At 33.8% G+C, this 21,853-nt stretch overlaps 3 protein-coding genes across 3 annotated transcripts; 2 read left to right on the top strand and 1 right to left on the bottom strand.

Annotated features, from left to right (window-relative positions):
• Positions 1–1,316: 1,316 nt before the first annotated feature.
• LOC137741871 (uncharacterized) lies at positions 1,317–3,554 on the top strand. The gene is made up of 2 exons (XM_068481574.2): positions 1,317–2,184; positions 2,819–3,554. Exons 1-2 carry the CDS (start codon positions 1,537–1,539, stop codon positions 2,864–2,866), a joined length of 696 nt encoding a protein of 231 aa, XP_068337675.2. The 5' UTR covers positions 1,317–1,536; the 3' UTR covers positions 2,867–3,554.
• A 166-nt stretch (positions 3,555–3,720) lies between these two features.
• LOC137742352 (bidirectional sugar transporter SWEET2) lies at positions 3,721–7,475 on the bottom strand. Its single transcript, XM_068482201.2, has 7 exons — positions 7,048–7,475; positions 5,584–5,620; positions 5,243–5,459; positions 4,992–5,150; positions 4,766–4,885; positions 4,485–4,642; positions 3,721–4,238 (listed from the first exon to the last, which is right to left on the bottom strand). Exons 1-6 carry the CDS (start codon positions 7,106–7,108, stop codon positions 4,529–4,531), a joined length of 708 nt encoding a protein of 235 aa, XP_068338302.1. The 5' UTR covers positions 7,109–7,475; the 3' UTR covers positions 3,721–4,238; positions 4,485–4,528.
• A 5,234-nt stretch (positions 7,476–12,709) lies between these two features.
• Positions 12,710–18,916, top strand: LOC137741872 (rRNA 2'-O-methyltransferase fibrillarin 1-like). The gene is made up of 7 exons (XM_088680345.1): positions 12,710–12,725; positions 13,170–13,510; positions 14,677–14,772; positions 14,944–15,021; positions 15,149–15,325; positions 18,128–18,196; positions 18,642–18,916. The coding sequence occupies exons 1-7, from the start codon at positions 12,710–12,712 to the stop codon at positions 18,810–18,812; spliced, it is 948 nt and encodes a 315-aa protein (XP_088536471.1). The 3' UTR covers positions 18,813–18,916.
• The last annotated feature ends 2,937 nt before the right edge of the window (positions 18,917–21,853 follow it).

The raw sequence follows: 21,853 nt of genomic DNA, 5'->3' as shown, positions 1-21,853 counted from the left end.
ATCAGGTCTCTTATTCTCAACATCTTGCCTAATTTTGCAAGATTTCTAAGTTGTGTGCTATTGACTTCTCTTCAATGAATAAATCACCAATCGACAAAACAAAATAATCTACACCACCACATGTTTATTAAAAATCGGAAAGACTTTATATCACAAATACACTAACATAACAATGTTCCGTATCATATAAGTTACTCCTGTTAAAAACACACACATGCAACTCCAATACTTTTTTTTTCTATCTAAATGCATGCATGTGCAAGTGTTGATGGAACCACATCCCTTGCTTCCTATTTCATCATTGATTGTCCTCACACCATAACATTGTTTGTGGTCATCGTGTCACATTCAACCCAAGAAATGTCAAATCTCTTTATGACAAGGAAATGGGAAAGGGATCCTCTCTCCGGATCTTTTTCATCTAATTCACCAAAGTCACAAATTCGAGCATTTGAAATTTAATATAATAACTAAAGTTATTATATATAACTTTTAAAGTAGACCTCTATTTTTAGCCGTTAGATCAAATTTCAAAGGCCTAAATTTATGGCCTTGGTGGATTAGGTGGAAGGGATACAAAGAGGATCCCTTTCCAAGGAAATGATAACGGCAATTAGTCCTACATTTGCGTTTGGACGAGGACTTTCAAAATTTTATATAATTAAAGATAAATTTACTAAGTAAATTAGTGATGTAAAACAGATGGCAAAATGGATTTAAGAGGAAATGAACCGTCGAAAGGCAAAAGGACGCAATGGAAATTTACGGATTTGGTGTACAAGCTTCGATTTGGGCCCATGATACATTTTCAGGAAGGGAACAACAACACGAGTCAAACACATTGCTTTGTTGTGACATACGATGAATTTTGACCATCTAAGATCATTTCAACTTCCAAAATAGCATTTTAATTTTCGTAATAAAAATCGAACATTTGAGTTGTCATCTTATTAATGTCGAAATATGTCATTTTAATTGTTGGAGTCCTTTAAGTTGTTCAAGAAGTCGTAATCAGTCTACTTAAAGCCTTTGAGTGTTTCAATGTACTTATTCAATCATCAATTAAACAAACAACCTTTTGGGATTATCTCTATTTTCTGGTGGATTCCAAATTAACGATTCTTCAAGAATTTACGTCTATAATCCTTATACACTTGTGCTACGTCAATTAGTCTCAAGTTCGACTACAATTATCAACGAATCCAACCGTATCAAACACATACACAACGAAAACTTGAAAGGTTATCACTTTTGCCTCTATTCTCTCAAAGCAAAATTATCCGCACTCTCGCTTTGTCATCCTGCACTCATGTCAGTAGTAGTAGTGGTAGAGAGAGAGAGAGAGAGAGAGAGAGAGAGAGAGAGAGAGAGAGAGAGAGAGAGAGAGAGAGAGATGTTTAATTAGGGTTTAAAACAACCATGAAGACCCCATGACTGCCTTTACTCCCCAACGGTCGTAAAAACTCAACCAAATAGAGCAACCAAGCCCTGCAGCCAGGCGGTGGACCTTCACGTGTAGACCGTACACTATCATTAATGCAGAATTACTGCATGCACCTTTCTACGTATAAGAAATCATCATTCTTTTTCTACCTTCCCAAATATTCCCCATACAAAACCATCAAGAATCTAACTTACTTTGTTGCTGCTGCACACCATATAAGGAGACAAGGGAATTCCATGGAAGCCTTGTGGAATTTAGAAGACAAGTGGAAGATCTCAACCCAACAAGCATTTCTCCTCTTAGTTTCCGCTGCCTTCGCAGTCATCGGTCTTTGCATGGCGGTGACGGTTTTGCTAAAGAAGGCTCAGAGGAAGCAGGAGCAGCAGCTTGTGATGAGCAGCCAGCGAGAGGCTGTAGTAGGACAACCGAAATGGTCTGAGCCGAGTTGTGGTTGGGGGTCGATAACGAGAGCGTTGGTGAGCTCGGTGCGGTGGAGCAGAAGGAGCAAGTGGGAGGAGAGGCGGGGCGGGAGCTGGAGAGAGACGCCGCTGCCGCTGCCGCTGCTGGACAAAAGGGTTGAGGTTGAAGTGGGGTGGCGGAGCCATAACTCGGACTCTCCTGTGTGGCAGAGACCTATACTTATGGGGGAGAAGTGTGAGCTTCCTAGATTCAGTGGGCTTATTCTCTATGATGAAAGAGGTCGTCCTCTGTGCGACTCCCACAAGGAAAGTAGAAACCAGGTAAAATTATCAACGCACTACTTTTTTCTTTTGAATTTTAACTGATTAAATTTATCTAATTATTTGCCGAGATCATAAATTTGCTAGTTGATAACCAATTTCACAATCTTTAGCATGCAGAGACTAAGACATTTTTCTGTGCATATATGTAGTAGTGTAGTGATCACATGACACATTAAACATCTGCCGATCTCGGCTTCATCAAGTTAGCTAAAGCAAGATGCTCTCCTTATGCACTCAAGTTTGAATTTTCTTCTTTGCTGTGTAGACTATCGCCACGACTTTTCTTTTACATTCTCCTTTTCTAGAAACCAATTTAGTATAAGTTCAGTGGGAAAATGCATCATGCCTCGTAAGAGGTTCATAAAGAAAACTTATCAATTCCAATCCGCCCAAAAATGGTAGTATTAGAAGGGAGGACGAAAAACCATTCTTCTCTACCTTCAATACTAAAATTTAGAGGATTATTCATTCAAATTCAAACATCAATTGTCTGTAAATTACGTAAATCCGGGCAAAACACGGACATTTATCGATTGCTCATTGTGTACATTGAGACCGAACAGAAACCTTATTTTTTGATCAATTGTTGCTTCTTTCTAAATCAACATATTGTTTTTGGTTTGATGTGCAGGAAAATACTGGTGGTGTTGGCAGAACAACTTTGAGGGACTTGCTGTAGTTTTTCTAACAGAAATGTTCTAAAAAGATTTACCAACACAGTGTGGTAGGGATTTCAGTAGCCATGTGGTCCAGTTTTCTTCAATATATATAATAACCCTTTGTGAGAAAGGAAAAAATGAAGAGAAGATATGTGATCTAGCTACCAATGACGTGCATTATGAAGGTTTTGTGTCCAATGACAGAGAAACATAGTGTGCACCTTAAGAGAATGATCGCTTCTCGCTTCATCCGACGATGAATAGAGAAATGTTATTGGCATTCCGAAAGAGTCATTCTAAACTCGTCTATAAAGAAAAAGACGAGGGAGGATCCAGTGCAGAATGACTACTTTCGAGTGCTAACTTGATGATCCATAGAGGTTCCCATGTTCAAAATTAATCTCCCTTTCCCATCCACGTTCAAGAAAATCTATAAACGGAGTTTCGTTGAAACTCCATAAGTTAACCAACAAATATCGTAGAAAGCTTGGCAGTAAAGATATCGAAGAACTTGTTTCTGCAGAATTATTGCTATCAGCTAATCATCAGTGGATCTTATAGTTCCTTTCAGTCTAAATTAAAACTTTCTGCTCACAGCCTACTCTCATGCCACAAGTACCTAAGCTTGCTACCCACGTTTCTTTTAAACCCTCCCGTGTTTTTTCGGAACGGAGGTTTCTAGTGAAGATAGTATTTCTGCTATGTTCTGATGGTTTGCTAGAATGTTTCTTCTAAAACTTGAGGTGTATGAGTCAACAATTAAACTTGTTAAATGTTTTATGCTTTACTACAAGAAAGTTTATAATTCAGAAGACGATTGAATTTTCCTAAACTCCCTAAAAGAATACGAATACAAAACAGAAACACAAGCAAAGAGTAAAGTATTTCATGATTGATTCTGAAACAGGCAGGCACAATCACAAATCACGTATACAAAAAGAAGCTGAGAAAGGAAAGTGGAATTGAAACCGCGGCACTGCATTGAGGCAGGAGACTTCTTCCGTTCTTTTCCTTGAGATATACCAACAGTGAAGCTGCTAAAGCCATATAAAAAAGGGCTTTACAGGTTTCAAGTTGATGTAGGAATGATGAGAAGGAAGTTGATTTCACGATCTTAAACAATTCCATCGTAGAAGTCATACCAATTCATGAATGCTACCGATTAAAAAATGGGGAAAGTAGTGTGACAAACTCTTCAAAATATCAATGATACTCATAGATGCACTTTCACACATAAACAACAGAAGACGAGGAGGGAGGGAGTGGGAGGGGGATGACCCGAGCCGCCGAGGAGATTGAAAGGCCGAAGAACATACTTTTTGCTTTCAAGTTGGTAACAAGCACCACTCTTCACTTCAATCGTTTTGCCTACTTGATAAGATTCGTTCTCACCTATTAACAGTCAAAGATGAATTCATAAGATTGGCATGACATTAACTTTACATTTACACAACTATTCAGGGAAGGGAAACCCATTACCCAGGCCACCAAATTATTTTGTGCAAGGGAAATGGAGCATATATAGCATTTATTTGCGATATATTTGCCACTCAGAAAGATCAGACTTGTACATGCTAGAAATGAGAAGAATATGGTTTCCTGTTGCAATAAATAAAATAGATAAAAGACAACACTTACGTCAAAGTCAAAACACATGCACTTTTCTTGTTGCCGGAACTGATTTATTCATATGAAACTAACAACGGTTCTCTGGAGTCTTCTTTAGACGAATCCTTATAATAAAAGTACAACGCTAATTGTACAATCCCCAAAATGGTTCCTACTCCATTTGGGACCTGAAATGCATAAAGAATGATACTGTTAGACCTGAGAAACCATTAAACTGGATTGACGGCGCCAAATATCCTTGTTGAAAATTAAGAAAAAAATAGAGAAAATGTGCCGCAAGGAAATCTTACATAAACGAAGGGATCAAAATTAAAAATTCCATAAAGCAAGAAAGAGGTGCTCATTAGGAAGGTGGAAAGGGAGAGATAGAATGGCATAAATTCAACACTCTGTGTCTGGATCACCAAGTTCTGCAAAAACATAACAAAGTAAATAAGGTCACACAACAAAATACATAATTGATACCAACTTATACCAAAATAAAGCAAGTAACGCAAATGCCTTGGATTAACTTACAATTATAAACAAAGGAGACGCAAACATTGATATTAAAGAAGCACAACTAAGCAGTCCAACAACTAGCCGGCGCGTAGCAGCATCAGTAATTTGCAAGCTCCCAAGGACTATGATTGCAATTAGACCACAAACTGCTGCCAGCAAGCCCAGCATCCTCACCTGCAAAGATAGAGGGAACTAACGACGCTTAGAACATAATAAGGCTTTCAGAAACTTCACTAAGGGTAACAACTGTGAGTAGTACAAGTAACCTTTGTTGTTTTCTCAGCATATATTATGAAGAGGGTTATGTACACTAATTGAAACACCGCACCAACTGAATTGACTGTCATAACCAATATGTTATCAGAAGATACAACAGGCGATCCATACCACGTGCAGATCAAGCAGTTCAAAAGGGCATATATGTATGGGAGCCCTGAGAACTCTTCAGTGGCATGGTTTCTTATTATTCTTCTAAATGTGTGTCTGAAAGTAAGAAAATAAAGCCAGTTAAAAACACAAACCGGGGAGTAAATGAAATAAAAATCGTTCTCTTTCTCATGTTTTCTGACAATGACATTTAAGTATTACCAAACCGATCAAAACTTACGCTGGTGAAACAAACAGCCCAAAAGCAAAGATGTTCCCTGCAACAGATATTAAAAATAAGTGGAACCCCAATATGTGTACATACTATATACATATATCATAATTATCATGGATTCAATTGCGAGAATCAGAAAGCACCACAGGCTGTTGATCACATTGACCACATGGTCAATTTAACACAATTAACAGCTTTTAGAAGCTTTACATGGCCAAAAGGCCCAAAATGCCTTGTAATAGCGTTCACAAACACTACACTTGTAATATACTACACACACACACACACACACACACACACACACACATACATATATATATATATATATATTTGTACATACACATGCATGTGACAATACGATTCAACACTCAGAATTTGATATAGTGGGAAAGATTTTTTTTTTAAATATTATTATATTTAAATTGCCGGTGTAACTGGGCGTTTCTCCTTTTAAAGTTCTAAGACATGATTTGCACACATGTCCAGGCATTATTATTTAAAAATTGTAGTGTAACACAAACATGCCGTTATAGTTCAACGCAAATTAGTGATGTCTGATATTCTGAATTTGTTATTGAGCACAGTAAGCCTCAGAAAGTACTAAAACATGGAAGTTAAAGCATCTGAAATCGAGTAGCCACTTAGATGGGCAAATCCCACATTTATAAGCAAAAGCTTCAAGTCAACCTAACATGTGAATGTGCGTTTTTGCTCAGAGTCGAATGCATTGTTGTAGCTCAGTAAAAGTACAGCATTTTTGGAAGCCAAAAACCTTTAAAGACAATAGAATGCGATCGGGACATTGCTTTCAGTAAATGCCATATTCCTAGCATCGAAATTTCTACTAAATAGGGCGAGAGGAAGATGTTTAAACCCGAGAACAGTCATGAAAATAAACACATGACAATACAATCAAATTACTTCCTTATTGCTGCTAAAGCTTTGAAATTTGACTTTTCGCGTGATGCTTTGGGAGCCCCTCAAAAAGAGAATTATTTGGTGATGCACAAACACTTGGTTTCATATATTTACAGTTCTCTCTAATCACTATAACATAACATCGGTATCTTTTCGGATTTCAAAACTCTCGTTGATACCGACTTTGAACTAACAATCCTGAAATCAAACTATAACCTGGGCTGCTGAACTAACATGAAGACTTTTGCCCAGTTGACTAGAAATCAACAATCTTCTCTTCCATCACAATCCAACACAACAGAGCCAAACAGTTCCCACAAAAATTAACCTGCTGGAATATCACACATCCACCAAAAAAGGGGTTTCCTTTCCTTTTGCAATAAATGCAATACCAAAAACCAACAAGTTCTTCAATAGTAAAGGTTTAATCTTTAATGGTTAATTTCCAGTTCTTAATTAAGGAAAAATTTAAATCCAAAAAACAATAACAGTTCAGACAATGCTCACAGAAAAACCCACAACTTAAAAAGGGGTTGAAGAGAATAATAATACCTGCAACGCCAGCTGCATCTTTGCAGATTATGAGCACGGAATTTGAAGCTGAAAAAACCATCAGTCCCTTCAACTCCAACTCCACGGTAAACCAGCCAGAAAAATAACCCAAACCACCGTTTCAAATAAAACACAAGAGAGTTATAGTTAAACCCTCTCTCTCTCTCTCTCTCTCTGAAAGATTGGAAGTTTAGCAGAGCCCAGGTCTCTGAGAAAGGGAGAGGCGCAGTCCAAGGCTTTCAAGACCTCAACTTGGGAAGTTTGGCAGAGGCCTTGTGATTGTTTCTGCCTCATTAATTATTTATATTTAGACAATTTACACATGTAGAACAGTCCAAGGGCTTTCAGGCTTCAACTTGGAGAATGAAGATTTCTCCGGATCCTTGTGAGGATTCGGATTCTTTAATCGTGTACTTTCATTGTATATCATATAAAAATGATTTTAAAATTTTTAATTAAAATTAAACATAAATAGTATTTGACGAAAACTGGTCGCATAATTTACGATAAACGAAAACAATTAAAATCCCCTGGATCCTCTTTATGAGGATCCGGAGAGGTTTTTCGTTCCAACTTGGGAAATACAAGATAGAGACTATTAAAAGCTAGAAAATGTAATGGAGATTATTTTTTAGTGTATTTTTTAGATTATATGCTGTGTTCATTGATGGTTAAATTCTTTTTTTAATGTTTTAAAGAAAAAAAATTCAACCATCGTCACATTATATAATTTACAAGATATAAATATAGGGACTTAAGCCTTTCTAAATCAATCTTGTGGGGATCCTCCTGACAAATTGATCTCATTCGTTGGTACAAATCCAACGGTCAACTTAGTTGCAAGCCTTTCTCTTCCTTTCCGCAACTATCTCTTCCCCTTCCTCTCTTCTCTCAACTTCTCTTTCTCCCTCACTTCAAAACACCCATCGCCATCATGTCACAAACTGAATTCAACCATTAATCGTCATATTATATGGTAGCCTTATTGTGTACATTGTGCGTTCCATGTTAATTTGAATAAATGTGATGCTTGCGTGCAGAAATCAGACAACTTGAGTTTGATACATCTAACATTATTATTACACTAGTGTAAATTCAAATATTGATATCACAATCAAATGTTTCAGTCCACTATAAAAGTGTAATTTCTATGAGTTCAATATATCAGTATTACACTTATTTTTTCCAACCAAATATAGGAAAACACGTGATTTACTTGTGTTTCGAACACATAAAAAAAACTCTCTCATGTCATACTTTGTGGTATCTTTTATCCACGTTGAGAACTACGGATGGAAGGTGTTAATTCGAACAAGAGCTGGCACGAGTGGGCCCCGCCCGCCCCAATCACATGTGTCATGACTCTATGTTTAACGTACTATTATATTTGTGAGTCAAATCAGCAACAAAAAAATATGCACATTATATGCCGTTTTCGGTGCATCTGGGTTCTATAATTTTTTTTTATTTTTTATGGATAATGTTACCCAAATCAACAGCCTAGATCAAATTTTAAATCAAATGGCATGATCATTGATAATCAAATTATTATTTAAGTTTTAATTAACGTATTATTTTTTTATCAGTGAGATATCACATGATTTACAAATTTAATCTAAAAAATTGATCTTCCAATCGGTTTTTCAAATAAAAAATAAAAATTTGATCTACCCAAAACTTCCTACTTTGCATCAAAACTGCCTACTTGGCAATTTCATTATTTAGGTAATTTAACACTCTACACAACCGGTCACCAAATCAATCAATTTCAGGCGCTTTATCAAATCAGACGGTGAGAAGAAGTTCTGTACGCGAACCCGGTCGCACCGAAGGAAAAATCGCATTAGGCATGCAACCCCAAAGATGTCTCTGGTGCCAAAAGATCCTACATACTCCCCCCATCTGACACTTCCATCATGACATATCATGAACATGGATCAGATCGTGGTTAATATTTAGATTGAATCTGGATTCGAAAGATATATGTTGGGGGAATTGAGAGACTGAATTATGGGTTATTTAAAAAGGTGTTCAATCTAAAAGAATTTTAGGGTTTTAATTATCAAAGTTATAAATATGATTGTCAAAGTTTTACCTAAGACGGTAAGATCATTGGATTTTCAACTATCTTTGATTAACATTCATGAGTAATTCAAATGAAAAATGTAGAATGAACTAGCGGAAGAGAAGAAGAAAAAAAAAAACAATACATTCTCTGCATTAGGAATAAAATTACCATTTTGCAACTACAAAATTAAAATTAGGAGGAGAAATAGATCAATTACAATAGTTTATGGGGACCTTCAAAAAAAAGTTTATGGGATAATCGGTTAAAATTAAAGTTCATGGAAGAAATTGTCCAATTATAAAAAAAAATTAAAAACTCAAGGAGTAATGACTAAAATTAAAGCTGAGTGGAAAACTGGCAGCTCCTTGTAAATGCAAGAGAAAAATCGACAAATATCTCACTATTTGTTCTAATACTTTATTTATTTTTGCTTTGCATGCATCAGATATTTTCAAAAAAGTACAGGAGGTGATGGACTTGGCAAGAAAGTCACAATTAGGGAAAAATAGTTTGGTGCTTTTTCAAAAGCTTGTTATTTGCAACCAAACAAAACCAACAACTACTTCAACATGGCATATAGTATATACATTATGTTTTTTTTTTTCAACAAGAAAGCTTAATAAAAAAGCTTATAAAGAAAAAAAAAATTAAAAAAGAAAAATTACTAAACTTAATACAATATTGGCATATGGACACACAAGGTATGTGAGAAATTTTTTTATTTTTGTTTTTGAAATAGAAGGAGAGAGAAAGAGAGTGATAGAGAATGTAGGAGTGGGATTTAAAAAAAAAAAGAAATGGAGATATGTTAGGATTACATGTAGGTGAGGTTTTGAAAAGAAAAAAAAAAGCAAAATTTGGTTGTGTGAAATTACATTTCTACCCTATATTTCTTATTCATGATTTGTTTTAATTAGAGGTTTACACTAGTAATTTCATAGGGTTTTGGCTGACAATAAGTGTTTTATTAATTAGTAGAGATTAACTCTAATTATGTGCCAAAGTAGCTAAATCATCAATGAATTGTTAATTGTTAAGAAAAAAGTTAATGAAGATCAAATCCACACAAGAGTGTATACAATATAAATGTAGTTGCTTTCCTCCCCATAATAAAGTGCTATTTGCCTAATATGTTTTTTAATTAGACCATCTTTAACCTTTGAATTAAAAACTAAAATTTAGTTTTTAAACTAACCCAATCATTCTCTAATGGTTGAGCCTAAAATAAGTTTTGATTAAAACCTAAACTTTGGGCAAATTTAACACACAATTCTAGTCGGGGTTAACAAGGTTGGCCTACCTTATGAGCGTGGACACGCCCGAAAAGTGGAGGTCACAACAAGGCGATGCGCCCTAAGCATGAGACATTCAAGGGTTGACAAGAAGTGGGGCCCACTCCTAACGAGCATGTCGGCCACACAAAATGAGCCCAACGGCTCTTTTTCGATGATGATTTTAATTATTGGGCCGTTGATTGATCTAGTGGTCCAAATTCAAACCTATTTAATTTTAAATTTTTTAATACATTAAATCCAACGGTTGAGATCGAATATGTTCAAATCTAGCGGTAAAAAAAAAAAATTAATAAATCTAAGGCCCAAAATAAATTCAACGGCTAAAACAATTAAAAAAATTATTTAAATCGAAATTCATCATCAACTTTATAAATACATGTTTCATGGGATCGATTCATTGAATTTTCAATTTTTATTGGAATCTAAATATTTTTGGGTTAAAATGTTCATGAAAATAAATTATGATATCTACATAATTTTTAAAAAAAATACCAAAAAAAAGTTAGCCTCAATTAATTTTTTAATAATCTCGAATTAAAATTGTAACTAGAACCACTAAGCAGAAAAACTGTTTCTAATTTTTTAATTTTTTGAGTTATTGATTTATGTTTTAGCCCCAACCATTAACATTGGTTTTAGAGTATCGTATAATTCACTTAACCATTTGGAAAAAAAAAAAAAAAAGTTCCACGCCTTCCATGCAGCTATTAAATTAATGATTAAATATTTAAAAGAAAAGGAGAAGCATGTGGTTGATAGAGTACTCCATAATTTAGGGTGAAAACAAAAGAATAATTAATGGGACAGAGAAAAATGCCTGCCTTCTCCAATTTTCTTCTGTTTGACATCTGAACGGTTTTAAATTTATCTAATTTTTTGAAATGGTTTTAAATTTATCTAATTTTTTTAAAGATGAGTTGTGGATGATATTCTAAAATATAGACGGTTCGGATGATGATATACGTTACAAAATGAACCCTATTAAAATGGAAGTCACAAAGTGTGTAAAAAATATGCATCCTCAAATCCTAATCCATATATATATATATAATGAGTAATGTTAAGTGGACTAAATTTGTAAACTAAATGATGTGTCACTAATAAGAAATAAGCACGTTAATCAACACTTAAGTACTAATACAATCATCAACTTACATGTCATTTAATTTACAAAATGTAGTCTACAAATTTAGTCTCTATAGGTAGAATGAATTTCCAAACTAAATTTTGTAAACTAATGATATGGTTGTTAATAATTGAATTATTATTTAAGTGTTGCTTAACATACTTATTTCATATTAGTGACACATTATTTAGTTTGCAAATTTCGTTTGAAAATTTAATCTCTTTAGTATTACCCATATATATATATATATATATATATATATATTTTTTGAGTTAATTTTAGGTACACCATGATGCATGCATGCATCCATGCAGTTGTAAAGATGCCGTGGAGGGATGCAATTCTCTTCAACACGATCACTTTCAGCCTTTGACTTCAGCACGTCGCAAGGCTAAGCTATACATAAATACCGGCTTAAATATCATATCATTGTATATAATGAAAATGGTACTGCATGCTTTTGATTTTTAATTGTGATAATCCATCTGATTTGGAAGAGAGTGATGTGTGTTGATTTGATTTATAGCGATTGTTGGTTTTATTGTGTTTGGAAGATGAATGAGACTGGCAACGTATTGCCAATCGACAAGGATTATTAGTTTCAAACAAGCATCTTAAAAAAAGAATATTGCTTTAGAAAATGAAAGTAATAAAAATAGTTTTTATATCTTAAAGAGATGATAATGCATATAGTAGTTTAATCCAAAAATGATTTTCTAATAAAAAAAGTAATGACGTCATGTCTACAAAGACGTTCTAATCGAAGGGTTATACTTCTCACCTTGGTCTTATTATGGGAAGGCCAATGCACCACCTAGCCGGTGTGGTGACGTCTAGAAGAAGAAAATTTGTATGTACTGTTGCCTCTTTGTGCGAGAGGCACCCATTCAATCTCTTTAGATAACGTTGCCATTAACCGTCGCCTCTTTGGGCATTTTTTATTTTTTGTCTTTATGGGCTTAAATTTAAACCCTAGGTTGTCCGTAACACGAAATTCCCTCTACCCACGAAATTCCCTTGGGCCGTAGCAGGACTCCCACTAGCAGGAAACTATATATACACTCCCTTTCCGAGAAACCCTAAACCCAAAAGCGCTCTGCGTCGACTTCCTCTTCCTCTCTCAATTTGATCGCATTCTCCTTGCTTTCTTACTAACCCTAGTTTGCCTTAACAATGACAACTCCAAGAGGTAATTATGATATTATCACTTATATTTCCATCGCCTCGGTCTACATATACTTGCATATAAATTCATGTTTCAGGTTGTCTATTGCATGAATTTAGTCACATCGACACCTGTGTCTTTTGCTGTTATAGTATTATTTGTGTATATTATGAAATCTGTACCATTTTACTTTTGTCAATAATGATTCGGACTTAAGACCTCCAAAACTGACTAAACCCTAATTTGTTTGAATTTTTTTAAATATATGTGTGCGGGCGTGCTTGTGCATGTTTAATTGTTGCTATAATGCTATAATGCTATGTAGCAAGATATGTAATATTTCGTATTCAACATGTCGTCGGCTTTTCTTCCTTAGCACTGAATGAATGTCTTTGTATGAATAAAACTATCTACTCTAGATTAATGATTATCCTTTGCTTCTTGGATTTTGGATTGAGTATAATATAGGTCGTAGTGGTGCTGCTCGTGTTGCCCACAGAGGCCTTGCTGCACCTTCTGGTGTCCGCAGAGGACCGCCTCCTGGTGTCCGCAGAGTACCCCCTCCTGGTGTCCGCAGAAGACCACCTGGTGACTTCAGAAGACCACCCCCTGGTGACTTCAGAAGACCACATCCTGGTGACCGCAGAAGACGGCCAGCACCTGGTGGAGGTGGAAACAAAGGAATTATCACCCCATATGGTGTGCATGAAGGGGTTTTCAAACATACGTCTATTAAAGGCGATGCTCTCGTCACTAAAAACATGGTCCCTGGTGAATCTGTTTATAATGAGAAGTGCATCTCCATTCAGGTTAGTTGATTGTTTTTATTTTTTATTTTTAATACATAGACAGAATTGATGATTCAGATCTTCTAATTTCATAAGAAGTTTATGCAATGTACCCGAAAAAAAGGTTTGTACTATATACATATCTATTCAATATTCTTCTTAATATTATATGTATATGTGCCCCTTTGCATTCGTACACATCCCAACTCCGTTGTAGACGAACTAGGATCGATGTATTACGTGCTCTCCTATTCCCTGTATGGTACCATGTATACCTATAAACAATACTATGTGGTCAATGCTCCATACCTGTTCACTATATGGACAATACAATATAGTTGCTATGTTATTCTGCTCTGTGAACAGTTGAGTACATATATATGCAGGGTCGTCCCGCCGCGAATCCAACAAAAAAGCCCTCCTTATTTAAACAATAATAATTTTTTGAACAATACATTCATCAGAATTCAAAAATCAATATTCAAACTTAATTGAAATCAACATCTCATTTTTATTAATTGAATAATCTCCAGTTGTCATGAAATTATAATGAGGGTTCATCCACAAAAAAGGGAGCACGAATGAAAAAGAGATATGGAAATACGTTATGTTTGTGGAAGAAAGTAATACTCAAGGTAATTTTTTATTGCTACAAAAAAATGGAAGAAAGTAATATACAAGTCTTTTATTGCTAGAGAAAAGTGGAAATTAATATTAAATATAGATTCCACTTAATCAATTGTAACATAGATAAAATCACATGATGATTTTTCTTTTTAAGCAAATACTTTTTTGTTAGAAAATTTATACTCATGTAATATAGAGGATGATGAAATTTTTTGAAGGGCTCAGAAATTCATTTATCACTCCACCTTTTGCACGCCTGTGGCCTTTGAGTATACCTTTGCATGCAACTTTCTTCTCGATCACCTGTTCAATATTGTATGAAACTCCCCTTAATTTGTGAAACTCTGAAGTATGCCTTTACATGCAAGTTTCTTCTTTTTATTTATTTGAAAACATGAATACAAAACATTTTAATTAATTAAGTTTGATGGCCTAATTAACCCCTTTTAGTTTATATATGTTGCATTATTTAAAACAACATTGTCTGCAGATAGTATACAATTATTTTTTTGTATAGAGAATTGATTGTAATTACTATTTCTTTTTGTAATATTATTCAGAATGAAGATGGAACCAAGGTGGAATATAGGGTTTGGAACCCCTTTCGTTCAAGGCTGGGAGCTGCAATCTTGGCGGGCATTGACATCATTGGGATTGTGAGTTCCTCTATCTTGTACAATATCTTATACACATGTCTAGCAAATTTTATGATACTTAATTGCAACATAATGAATCACACCCTCAAATATCATAGTTATCTTTGTTATTTCTATAAATTTAATTTATACGTATAATTGATTAATTGTGTATAATTACTTGATCTCAAGAAACCTGGAGCTCGAGTTCTCTACCTAGGAGCTGCTTCAGGAACCTCTGTTTCTCATGTATCCGACATCGTTGGACCTGTAAGCCTTTTCCGACCAAACGCTCTAATTGTTTATCATGAATTAACAAGCTGTTTACTATTAACACTTCAAATAAAACATCATGCATTTGTTTGTTCCAATATCTCTCGTTCGTTCATCTTCATAGACTGGAGTGGTGTATGCGGTCGAATTTTCCCCTAGGAGTGGTAGGGACTTGGTAAAAATGGCAAAGAAGAGAACTAATGTCATACCAATCATCGAAGACGCAAGACACCCTGCAAGATATCGGATGCTTGTCAGCGTGGTAGATGTCATATTTACAGATGTTGCTCAGCCTGATCAGGTTTTTCTATGCACTGAATCACCAATTCATTGTTTTATTTGTAGCACAGAATTACTGTTTTAATTTTCATACTAAGTGCTTTCTCATGGTAACAATCTTGCAGATACGGCATAGTGCGCACAAGGGTTTTTCATTAGCCATATGTTGCATTTGCTAAACCAACATTCCAAATTATTTAGGGTCTATTTGAAAATCATTTCATTTTCAATTTTTTTTGTCCTTTGTTTTCAAACTAAAAACTTTCTGGTGGTAATTTTCAATTGAAATATGCTTTTTTTTATTTATTATTTTTTAGTTTTAGTTTATAGAAAAATGAAAACAAAAAATTGATATGAAACAGTCCTTTACAAGATCAAATTTTACGTAAATAATTTGTTTTTGTCAACTAATATTTGAGCTGTAGTAGGTAGTCTTTTTTAATGCTCTTTCAAATAATTTGAAACATTTTTCAAAGTTTACCTATGGATTGTGGCACGAAACTGCTGATTTTCAAAGCTTGAATTATTTTCGTATCTAGCATGTGATGTACTCAGGAATTCCCGTTTATTCAATAAATAATGAAGCGGAGATCCAATATATATACATACATACTAAGTATCTGATGCTAATTTGAGTTGATCATGTGTGTGTTTGTTTTTTTTTCCATACTGAAACTCAAATAAGGACAAATTAAGTTTTTTTGGTGAATAATTAAGTTTTTTGGTGAATAATTAAGTTTAACATATCAATTTCTTTTCTTTTTCTTTTTTTTGAGTGTGACAACTTTTTTATTTTTCGTCACATTTTTTCGACTTTTTGTCACACTTTCAGCAATAACCACCCGTAGACGTTGCCCATTTTTATTGTACTGACAGTTAGTCATGTGACATAATTACTAACCTGTCGATTAATTCTCGGTTTTGAGTTGGTTTCATATATATCAATTAAGCATGTGATGCACTCAGGGACACCATTAAGCAATCAATTAAGGGTGATTCTAACATTGAGTTGCTAATGCTAATCTTAGTTGGTTATGAATTATTTTTACCTCATTTATACATTGATTTTCAACAATTTCATAAAATTTAAAATCTGTATATTTCTAGCCTTGCATATGCAGGTAAGTTATAAATTGAATTAAGCCAAAATCTTCGAACTTCATGATTTTCACATTGATCTACTTGGTATGTGTGTGTGTGTGTGTATTTATTTCTAGCCTTGCATGTGCATGCAAATTATAAATTGAATTAAGCCAAGAACTTCATGATTTTAACATACGCATTAGATGCCAAAATACAATAAACAACCAAGCTTAGAAATAATCCAAATATAATTTGTACCTACGGCAACAAAATATTAAAAATTTACTCTGTTGAAATCGTACCAATCTACTAATTTATTCAATCCATTAAAAGTATGAATGTGAAACAAAACTATAGGAAAAACATGATTAAACCTATGAATCATAACCAACATTCATCAATCCAAAAATAGAATAAATAAGAAATTTCATTAACATCCACAACATAAAATTTGACATTGAAACTCCGAAATAGAATCAAAATAATAAAAATACATAATCATAGTAAAGGTTTCTCCCCTAGCCTTAGATAGAGAGATTAGTTCTCCATAAACTAAAATAGAATCAGAAAAAAGTCTAAAATTATGAAAGAGCAAAACTCCACCAAAAACATAAAAATGGGAATGGTTATATTGAGCTGGTACGCAGCCAACCCCCATATCCCTCATGAATAATGGTCATTTATCAACCCCATTATTAAGCCAATTATAACTTAGCCGTTCCTTGTTCATTGCCTTCCCATGTCTGTTTCATTTTCTTTCCATAACTGACAAGCTTACTCACCAATTTATTATCTTTGCCTCTTGGGTTAACTCGTTGCAGACAGCCCCATCTTCCTTTCTTCATCCCACCGTTTATCTTCTAAGAAATTCCAATAAGTGACCTGACAAAAAGATCAAGATAAAATGAATATCAATCCTCATGTATATTGTAAACCGCAAAATGTGAACCATACACTTCAACCAATGTCATAAGGCACTCAAACTAAATTAATTAGACCAACTGATTAAATTAAAACAAGGGATTTATAACATGATTTTGGTCCAATTCATTAGCCTGACCATAACAACACAAAGTCATGTAATTCCTTTCATTTAAATCCAACATATTATCAGAAAATGTAACATCCAGGATGAAATAAGATATGCACTCATCATTGACCAACATTACATCACAATTTCGGTAAATTACTAGAAAAATTACTTAACGGGTATAATGAAAGAGCATTAGACATGCACTTTTGAGAAATTATCAATGACAAATGCTCTAATCGCGTTTCTGTCAAAAGTGCATATTAAATGGATATATGCACTATATATATATATATATATATATATATATATATATATATATATATAAGGCAAGAGAGAACAACTACTTTCTCCACCTCCGACTGAAACCGATTGGGATCTTATAGCATTTGTCATCATGGATCAAGGTACGATTGATTGTTTATTGTATTTCTCCATCTAATGCATATGTGAAAACCATGAAGTTAGAAGATCTTGGCTTAATTCACTTTATAACTTACAGTGCATGCATGCTTCCAAGGTTAGAGGTAGAACACTGGAATGTCAACTTAAATTTATATATTGCTTAATACGATTCCTCTGTTCTGTTAAAGCTTACAGAGATGGTGGGGAGGATGAATTACTTTATTTTTATTGTATTAAAAATAGTCTTTTTTTTTTTTTTTTTTCCCCACCGAAAGTCCGCTTTGCTATTTAATCCTCTCTTTGCAGGCAAGGATTTTAGGTTTGAATGCAAAATATTTCCTCAAAGTAGGAGGTTGTTGTTTGATGTCAATCAAGGTTCGTGTTGCCCTTATTGTTGATCTCCAAAATTGCTAATATACTGTTTCAACTTATCTTTTTAGGCTATTCTGCCAGTTTTCACCCTTGAACATGTACCCCATTACCTATAATTTTCCAGTGACTAAACTTTAGAGCAAAACTTTTATAAATGGCCACTTTAACTAAATGTCGTATAACTTTTTGTTAAAAATTGTCACATTTTGGTAAGCTAATAAATTATTGGCATGCACGTATGGACAGAAAATTAGATGGAATGTGGTTGAACATGACAGTTGGGGGAAATTAGGCAGTTATAGTAGTTTAATGAGGAAATTGGTCCAATTAGAAGTTTAGGGAGCAAATCGGCTTTGGGGAACTAGTTCAGGAAGAAAATCTGAAGTATTTGTTTCTTATTAGTCAGTGTAAAAGGATTGGGTTTATATTTGTTCCTGCATTTTTCCAGGCAAATTGCATAGACTCCACTCTACCTGCTGAGAAAGTTTATGAACTTGAAGTGGAAAGAATGACGGCAGAACAGGTGAAGCCTAAACAAAGGGTGACACTTGAGCCATTTGAACGAGACCATGCTTGCGTAGTTGGTGGCTACCGAATGCCAATCAAGATACAAAAATAAACTCTCTGATGTTGGTGCATACTTGTATGCCTGAAGATTGCCTCTCTTTTGAGATTCAGCTCTGCTAGAAGATTCTTTTGATTTCAAAATCCTCAATTATTAAGACTTACTGGAATAATTATAGTACTGTGAGTTAAATTTATGCAAGTTCTTGCAAATGGGATATTTGATAATTGTTTGGTTTAATGTCAGTGGAGATTATTTGTTTGTTTTTAATTTCCATGAGTTTGTCATTATCACATGGAATTATATTTACTGATAGAATTCTTATGAATTTTGTTATTAATTTGCAATTTGACCCTTTTGTTTATATAGAACTTTAAGCATGTAATGTAGGACACGAAACTGGGTATTTTCATTTGGTTTGAAGTTGCATTTCACGAGAATTACAATAAGGGCCTCTTATAAGACTAGAACTAAATGACAACTTTTGCCTATAATTAATAGAGAAATATCATTAGACCGTCAATCTTTTCCTTGTTTGTTATTATGTTTTCCTATTTACTCCAAATTTCTGCCTATATTACTAATAGAGAAATATAATAAGCTGTTCTTATTCGTTGGTAATATTGATCAAGAATGAAAAACAATTCCCCAACTCCTCTCCAAATCTTCCATCCAGCTATGTTAGATTGTAGTTTTGAGAAAGACAAACATGTGCTAGAACCCTAAAGTTGCTCATAACTTAGGCTGAAACCAATAATAATATTGTAAGGACAAAGAATGATATGCCAGGATTTTGCGAAACTTCTTTTGGTTGATGTTTAACGTATATATTTAAATGTTGCAAGTATAATTTAATAAGCAGTTCAACATCTCTTTCGACCTTTTCACTTGAGTATGTTGCAACCTAAGACAATAATGTATGCTTTGTTGATTTGCATTTTTTCTTGATGAAAGCCATTTGTGATCTGATTATTTCACATGTATTTTCAAGATTAGAGTTTGTGCTCCCGGTACTGTTCACTTTAACTAAAAACCACATTTTTACACTAAAAAGTCAATCATGGTACTATTCACTTTACCTTTTATTTTGTCATTATCCTTAAAACTCATAGTTTTCAAACTCTTTTCATTAGTTTTCCTTGTTCTTTATGAAAGATAATAAGAATATTGAACACACGAATCAATTGCAAATAAATTGAGGTTTAGTAAAGCTTGATATTAGGTGATTATTCACAAGACAAATATGGCTATTTTTTATACACGCGATATTTTATTCTAAATATATTTTTTGATCAAATGATATTATCTACACTTGGGGGTAAGGGATGAGCTTAGCCTCACAAGGAGCTACCAATAATGTGGTTCAAATTCGTCTTTGCGAGAATCGAACCTAAGACCTCTCATTTTCACTTACAACTGAAGAGAAATATTATTAGACTATAGTATTAAGTGACTATTTTACCCTAAATTTATTAAAACTATGCAGAGAAAAAATCGAACTTGAGTGTAAAATGAATAATTACTAGTACGTGCTTAACAAGCATTTTTCTTAACTTCTGCATGATGACAATGTGTCTTGCACTACTAGGGCAAACCCCACATATATAGTGGTTAGCTAACATTATTCCCTTCGAGTTAGCTAAACATATCGGAAAAAGATTTGCAAGCAAAATATACACATATCTCTGTTTGGTATGCACCCTTATTTTTCACGTGACGTAAATGTGTTGCATGCAATTTCTCTCGATGCAATATGTAGCTCTCATGAGACCATAATAATTAAAGACCATTATGACGTATTTATACTATCTTTAAAGGAGATGTCAAATTATAAGAGTCAAATTACAAATGATGGTTGATGTGGTAATTTGAAGCCTTATGTCAAATTTTGTACTTCTCCAATTGAATTGTCAAATGTTATTTTATTATTTAAACGAAGTTTTAAATAGTTGTAATTATTAAAAAAATGTTGAAACAAAATTTTTATTGATTGAAATGTTAGTAGAATAAGAGACCCACCATTAAAATGAATTAAAAATAAATTTGATATTGATGTCAAATTTGACTCCAAATTACAAAGCTTCAAATTTAGTCAGCAAATAACACTTCGGTTGAAGAGGCTTTTGACGTCAAATATGCACAGTGACATTCCACCTAGAATTTTGACATCTCATTTGAAAATGCTCATAGCAACGTTTTATATAACAGTTTTTCATTTTAAAAATGTAAAAACCAGTGTAGTTTGTAACATGTTTTTGATAGACTGTTAATAAAGAATATCTCAGGAAATAAAAAACCCACATACAATAATTAGCTTGAATTCTGTAAAAATTAAAACATAATAATTGTTAAGAACACGATCTAAAAAAATAAAAAACTTAAGATATGTACAAAATATGGGTAATGCTAGAAATATTAAATATAAAGATTAAATATTTTAAACTAAAGGACATGGAAGTTGATGATTAAATTATTGTTTAAGTGTTGATTAACGTACTTATTTATTATTGGTGACATACTATTTTGTTTACAAATTTAATCTACCTACCATTACTCATAAAATATAATTAAGATTTTGAGAAAGAAAAATAAATTATGTACCTCACCACCACCTTATCATGATCATCACAATTGCCAAATACGTTGTTCCTTCCTTATCATTCTCCTTCACAATTAAAATAAATTAGTCTATAATTGTATCGGGTGGTTTGTGTTGTAGTCAATATTGAATAAATGTGATTATGCAAGTCAAATCCAATAGCAAATAAAGCCATCTTGATTGACTCTAGGTCCTGCAATCCGGAGTGACGGACTAAAAAATTGAACAGTTCAAGAAATAGAAAGAGAGATTCAGACCCTTGATTTGTGTGAAGTAGGCTAATGAAATGTACTAATGGGGTCGTAAATTTTAAAATGAGCGACTCGAACTTGTCAATTTGTAAGTTTCGAACTAAGATATCTCAAAAGAATCTCATTTTACAATAGCTTTCCATTTCTTACCTAAATTCGCAACCATTTCTCTCATTCCACACGTAAATTACTTCTTTTATACATTAGCTTGCAACATATGCACATGTTTAGACTATTAGAACGTG

This window comes from Pyrus communis, chromosome 11 (genome assembly GCF_041283825.1).
Source record: "Pyrus communis isolate YQ-2024b chromosome 11, ASM4128382v1, whole genome shotgun sequence".
Lineage (NCBI taxonomy): Eukaryota > Viridiplantae > Streptophyta > Magnoliopsida > Rosales > Rosaceae > Pyrus > Pyrus communis.
This window is presented reverse-complemented; position numbering and strand designations above follow the sequence as displayed.